Source organism: Vanderwaltozyma polyspora, genomic scaffold (assembly GCF_000150035.1).
Source record: "Vanderwaltozyma polyspora DSM 70294 KpolScaffold1023 genomic scaffold, whole genome shotgun sequence".
NCBI classification, from domain to species: domain Eukaryota; kingdom Fungi; phylum Ascomycota; class Saccharomycetes; order Saccharomycetales; family Saccharomycetaceae; genus Vanderwaltozyma; species Vanderwaltozyma polyspora.
This window is the reverse complement of record NW_001834688.1, coordinates 180,414-187,503: the sequence shown is the minus strand read 5'-3', so window position 1 is coordinate 187,503 and position 7,090 is coordinate 180,414. Positions and strand designations below refer to the sequence as shown.

Below are 7,090 nucleotides of genomic sequence, written 5' to 3'. Positions count from 1 at the left end.
GTCCATTTTGGAAAAAGTTTTATGACCAAATGGATTTTTTTTATATCCAAAGGAGGAGCAAGGATTCATTGCCTTATTCCAAATTTGAAACAGGAATTCCCACTAATTTTTTCTCTAGGTCACCTTTCAATTAGAAGTTATTAGGTTATGCACTCTTTATCCTTCCGAAAACACAAAGTTAAAAAGGGTGTTTTTTTCAAGGAATCATTCCGGTAAATGGGATGTCATCCCCATAAATCTTAATATCTATCCAGGCAAACCCTTGGTAGATTAACTGTAATCCCCAAAACACCAGGTTATCAAACGGTTCTTTGGTTAGGCTACACTTAGAAAGAATTGAGTCAAAGAGGATGAAAGTTGGTTATCTGGTCATGTCCCTCCTATCCCTAAAAATTTTGAACAAAGTTGTTTCAATAAATTCAATTTATGGTTACATGAATATAGAGATATCATCGTTGGCGGTGTCTTTGGTCATTATGAATAATGGACCATTTCATCCCAGTCAATGGGAAAAAATCTCGTAATGAACTCGAATCAGAACAGTTCAGAAAAACAATCAAGAATCTATCCCTAAGAGAATATTCTGATATTACCGATATTTATGAAGAGGATAATAATGATGATGATTATGACGAAATTGATGAAAAACTACATGAGCATGCTGAGTTTGCAAGTGAGGTTCATGCCTTAGGTGCAAAACCAGTGAATAGAGAATCCTATATGAAAAAGGTCAGAAAGACCATTTATAGGAATATATGGGAAAAATTCCAAGATCTTGAATCTGTTGAAGTTAACAGAGGTAAAAAGAAGAATGACAAAAAGAAAAAGGGGAAAAAGAGAAAGGACAGGAAAGGCAGAAAAGACCCATTAACAGAAGATGAGTTAGTTGAAAGGTTTTCGATAATTAACATTGCAGGCTCGGTGATACCAACCTTCAATCCATCTTTTAGAGTCTGGGAATACAACGTAACAGAACTTGCAGATGGAAGTAGGAGTAACATTAGGCAAATACCTTGGATTAAGTTTTTCAAAAGATTGGGCAAGAAAGTGGAAAATGACATTCATAAACATGAAAAACTTCTATCTTCCTTATCGAATAAAGAAGTGGATATAAACATCATTAATTCAGACAAGACTATACCAAACAAGAAACCGAAAAATCTACCATTAGGCCCTGCATTTATTCCTCAATTATTCACTCCAACAAGATTTGTTCAGTTTTATGCAGACTTAGATAGAATCAATGCTAACTACTATAAGGAGATAGAGAAAGGAGCATCTCAAAAACAGGCTGAAGAAAGTTCATTTAAGTTTGAAGTTGAGTATTCGTCTGATGACGAACCATATCCTATGGATTCGTTACTAGTCAAGGACTATCTGAAGCTTGTCAACAGACTAGTAGAAGAGAAGGACATTTGGAATGTATATCAAAGTCGTGCATTTGGATCAACGGGTTATAAAGATGATTAAATTTTTAATATGTTATATATGTATAGTTAGACAGTAATACAAAATAAATAACAGTTATGCCATTCACTTCTTGCCACTTTTTGATTTTTTTTAAAATTAATGTTTCGTTCTTAAAACCGCCTTAAGATCAAAGTAGCTTGAGAAATAAATGTAAAGTCTCTGCATTTGAATTAAAAACCTACCCTTATAGATCCACCATAATTATAAATCCTAAGTATTAATAGGAAAGTATCCTTAGAAAGGTATTATTATATACATAATTATATATAAAATAGCTAGATATATTTGCAAAGAATTCTTAACTAAGTCCTGACTTAGTTTACAGAATTGAAGTATTCCTTAGAAGCATCGACTTCTGGCTTGATAGTAGCAGAACCTGGGGTCCAGTTACATGGCAAAACAGTACCGTGCTTGTCAGTCCATTGGAAACCTTCAACTAATCTTAAAGCTTCTTCAACGTTTCTACCAACTGGCAAGTCATTAATAGTAATGTGTCTAACGTTACCCTTTGGATCGATGATGAACAAACCTCTCAAAGCAATACCTTCTTCTTCAATCAAGACACCGTAGTCCTTGGCCAAGGAGTGGTTAGTATCAGCAATCAATGGGATATCGACTGGACCTAAACCACCATCTTTTCTTGGAATATTAGTCCAAGCCAACAAAGAGTATTCAGAATCAGTAGAAGCAAACATGATTTGAGCACCAATGTCTTCAAATCTCTTGGCAGCATCAGAGAATGCAACGATTTCTGTTGGGCAAACAAAAGTGAAAGCTAATGGAACAAAAGCTAAAACAACATATTTACCCTTGTATTTATCCAAAGAAACTTCATCGAATACACCATCGACAACAGCAGTCTTCTTAAAGGCTGGAGCTGGTTTTTGAACTTGAGCAACCATTTTTAATTAATATTATAATCTAATAAATTCTTCTTTGAAAAGCTTGAATCAAGACACTAGACACACTTTATGCAACTTAATGAACTGTATATAGGTTATTACCAACAAACAAGAATCTTACATGAAAACCTAAATTAACAATTAAAGGTTCATATCAAATTGAATCAAATCAATCAACAAGAAATTCAATTGAAATAACCAATTACCTTTATATACAACTAATTATTCGATGAAGCATGGTTCATCATCAATTAGAACTAAAACCGTTCATTACCCTTAAGAAGATACTAGCAATGGTATGTGCATAGCTTAACAAATAACGTCACCAGTTAGTATCAAAAAAAAAAAAAAAATTTGTAATTGATTACTGATAAAAGCTCAATATAATCAATTTCCCTACAGTAGCCTGATAAAATAATGTCCTATTAAGTTAAATGAACCACCAAAAAAAGTAAACCCATCTAATCGTGGGGATTACATTTAACAAGCCTTTTTCTTCTTTTCAATTACCAATTAAAGGCTGCAAAAAAGACCCATTTCTAACACTAGTGCTACGACAAACCTAACTGAATTAAATTACACCAAGACCAAGACCAAGATTAAAGCTAAAACTACATTAAATAATAATTCTTATCCCAGAACCTATTTCTTCCGTATGCCCATTAATCTATTCGACATCGAAATCGTTATTGAAACGTTTTGATTAAGGATATAAGGTATATAGTAGTCAGTGGTAATTGGGTCAGTTAACATTAAAACCTTTAATACAACAGAAATTAGCATTGGTTCTAATAGGTTTTGACGTAGCCTGAAGTTCAATCGAATCACATTAAGGAAAAACCCATTCGATCTTGTTGTAGGAGAAAATGTGGACGAGTGGACGTTTGCTTGCTTCGTTGCTCAATGATATTCTAACCTTAATTGAGGCAAGCCTTACAACAAGAACTAAATACTCTCTTGTCAAGATTCAAAAAATAGCTTTGATTTGTAATTAGTCGTATAGGTCCAGACCTACTCTCATGATATATGTATGTATGTGCATGTGTACTTGATAAATTACCGGTACAACGAGCAAAGACAGCGTGAGATAGAGACTTATAGAAGGTGAATAAATGGAGAGATACAGACATAATCAAATTGCAACAGCAGATTTAAATTTCGGTAGCTTGTTAGTGCCAATGACCATTCCAACCAAACTTGAAATAGTAAAAGTGTCGTTGCCGATAATTAGTTTAATTGAACAGGCTGCAACATCAAACTTTGATTCGATTAGGATGAACTTGAAGGAGGAGACAAAGGGATGGCTTATTTTTTTTTCCAAATTTTCACTGTGGATTTCGACACTTGTAAAAATTAGCATCTTGGGCATCTTTTCCTCTTGTTCGTAGGTTTTACCATATCTAATTAATTATTTAGAAAATTCTATATATGTTTTACGTACATGTTTTATCAGTACCAAAAAATGTAGTGTCGATTGACAGATCTTGCTTCAACTGACTGGTACTTATCTTCTTTTTTTTTGGGTCTATTATGGAGAACAGAAAAAAAGAAGTTTTATCAATTGGTAGTGGTACCTGTTTCGTTTCCATCTTGATGAATTGATACACCGGTAGATATACCTTCTCCTTCATTGATTCCAGATACTTCAACATCTTCATTGTCATTCGCTGTAGATACTGTTTCTCCGTTTAATGTACTTGCTGCATCGGAAATTATAACATTTTCTTCAATACCATCACCATCACTGACAATATTATCCATATTACCCTCCGCAGGAGTTTGGATATTAACTGGTTCAATCATAATAGATTCTGATTCTCTCGTTCTCTGCTCTTCCTCGTTTTTACGTTCTGCAGATATCGTATCTGCCATAACTTTAATTGGAGGTATGAACACCAAGAAAAAAAGAACTAGATTCTTCCAAATTATTTGTAAGATGCTATCACGACCTGGATAAGGAACAACCTTTTTCAAAAACCTTCTATATATTTCTGGCTGTCTCATTAAATCAAAACAATTCGTAATTCTGATTGCAATTATGTGATACCAAGGCAATTGTGCATGAATTTCTCTAGATTTCTTCATTTCGGCCCAGATAATTGATATAGTCTCTTTTACAGAATCTTGTAGTTCCAATTGTTCCTCAGAATTAGATGGATTCGGATTATACTTTGACAAACATGCTTTCAATACGTCATCAACTAAACTTCTTGGGGCTTCTCCATTAGAAACTTTGTGGAATAGAGATTTCATGTTATTTTGATCCTCACCTTCACTTAGATCTGTCAAATTTGCTTTTTGATAAGCTACAATTCTGTCATTCTGTAATTCAGGAATGCACAATGATTCAATGAGACGTTTTTCTTCACCACATCTCTTATAAAATTCAATGGGCAGTGAACCTTTCAATACTGCATTTTGAACCTTTTCATGTTGTCCTTGCGGAATTTTTCTATAACGTCTAATATATGGATTCCATAATTCCCATATATCTTGAGCAGTCCATATCGATCTTAATAGCACCATCACTAAAATCGAAATAACAATCCTTGCTGGCAAAAAGCCAGTAAATTGAAAAACTAGACACAATTTTAGGAATGAATTAACAATTATTAAATAAAGTGTCTTCATTAATAACAAAGATATTCTAATAATTGCTGATATGTCAAATGCTTCTACTAGTCTAAAGAAGGTCAGTCTACCGTTATTCCTTCTCATGCTAATATCATGCAGGTTGATATCACCACTCTCAAAATCTTCCTTCAAAATGTCCAAATCTAGTCTATCTTCTATTCTTGAAATCACATTTGGCGATAATTTGATGAATCCATCACCAATTACATATTCATGTGAATATAATTCAACATTATTTTCGTTGATGGTTAAATGAGAATCAACAATATCGAAATGTGAACACTCAATGTACACTTCCTCATCCCCATCAAGCAAACACTTTTCATATAACTTACCTGTACGTTCAACGACACCATCTGACTCAGTCAAATATGTTTTACGTTGTCTATCGTGTATTCCATATCCTGTTGGAAAGTTAGATTGAACTTCATTCTGGTGTATATTTTCATTTTCTACTGTTAGTAATTCGGCAGTGTCAAGTTCAACTTCGTCGATAGCAGTCATTGGTACTGTTGGTGTCGGAGTTGGATCTTCAGCAACATCCTCTTTAATATCTTTTAACTCCTCGGAACTTTCATTGTCCATATTGTCATTAAATAAATCTTCATAAAACTCGGCTTCCACATCTGCACTCTCTGTTGTAATCTGTACATGAATTTTGGCTTTATCATCAATACCAACATCTTGCACAATATGCGAGGGTTCATTATCATCATTAGTACTTTTAATTAATCTTCCTTTGTAGATCAATTTAACATTAGATCTACAAATCGAGAGTGAATGCATATATACACAACAAATAAATTCCTTTACATCATTTACTGTTGTATCGGAATCAAAGACCATTTTATGCATGTATAAATGAGCATCTGAGATAAATTCCAACGTATTATAATTTGCTTCCAAAGTATGGTTGTCTTGTTCATGCTTAATTTTTAACATCAATGTAAAATAACTTGTTGGGGAAGGAGTGAAATCAAAGCCCAATATTTCAGCAATTGATAAGTCATTAAAAAGGGACTTTTCAGCTTCATTATTTAACAATGTCGATCTTTGCTTACCTTTAAACATAAATCCTAAACAGTCACAACTTGTATGTGCACCATTTTTACTACAAAATTTTTTGGCAGTAGAATTTTGTTCATAATAATTTAAATGATTTAATGCTAGCTTTTCTAATTTTGCCAAAGAAGTATCCCATTGAACATCTTTTAGTTCAATTTTTGTAACTTTATCTATAGAAAAAGAATTCATCATAATTGAAATATTGGTAGAAACAAAATCATTATCTATATCATAATCCAAATTCATTGCAGGCCCTGTGTGACTTTTACGTTTTTCAAATTGTAATTTTATAAATCCCGAATCATTATTCAAAGCTAGCGTATGAACAAGCATACTTAAATTTAATTCTTTACCATCAGACAATAAATAATACTCCGAAACATCACCAACATTTGTAGAAGATTCAGTTTCACTATCAATTGATTTAAAAACTTTATAATGAATGTATTGTAAAAGTCTTGATACAGTTGCTTTTGGATGAGCATTAACTAATATATTTGTGCATATTAAATTCTTCTCAGAAGACCATACCGTGCATTTAACAGGTAACAATGCTAAACATTCCATATTATTGGATAGTGGGTTTCTACAAATATAATCCTGAGTACACTACCACTTATTATTAACAAATCTTAATGAGAACAAATTATTAAAGAGATTTCTCTTCAAAGAACATAAAATAAGATAGTAATTAAACAAAAAAAGAATAAAATAAAGGAGAAATCGTATAACCCTTGACTTAAAATATTCGCCTACAAATATAGAGGCTTTAGTACCGAGTTTCCTGCCTTGTACAACCAGTCTTTTGATTCTTCTGGTACTTTTAAGTATCTAACTTCTTGGATATTTAAATTTAAGGCTCTTTTAAGATTAATTTTGGCTTTTTGATACTTAAACTTCGGTCCCGTATGCACGTGACCAGAATACATACCTAGAATGACACTCACTTTGCATGAGAAGTGTCAGTTAATCCAGCCGAGAGAAATTGATTCATACTAGACTTTATAAACAGTAGGCAT

At 32.9% G+C, this 7,090-nt stretch overlaps 2 protein-coding genes and 1 pseudogene across 2 annotated transcripts; 1 reads left to right on the top strand and 2 right to left on the bottom strand.

Annotated features, from left to right (window-relative positions):
- The window catches only part of Kpol_1023p78pseudo, a 2,356-nt pseudogene extending 886 nt beyond the window's left edge, over positions 1-1,470 (top strand).
- Positions 1,471-1,784: 314 nt separating this feature from the next.
- Kpol_1023p77 (peroxiredoxin) lies at positions 1,785-2,372 on the bottom strand (the record flags this gene model as incomplete). The annotated part of the gene is made up of 1 exon (XM_001646716.1): positions 1,785-2,372. One exon carries the CDS (start codon positions 2,370-2,372, stop codon positions 1,785-1,787), a length of 588 nt encoding a protein of 195 aa, XP_001646766.1.
- Positions 2,373-3,929: 1,557 nt separating this feature from the next.
- On the bottom strand, positions 3,930-6,638 carry Kpol_1023p76 (uncharacterized protein; the record flags this gene model as incomplete). The annotated part of the gene is made up of 1 exon (XM_001646715.1): positions 3,930-6,638. The coding sequence occupies one exon, from the start codon at positions 6,636-6,638 to the stop codon at positions 3,930-3,932; it is 2,709 nt and encodes a 902-aa protein (XP_001646765.1).
- Between the last annotated feature and the right edge of the window lie 452 nt (positions 6,639-7,090).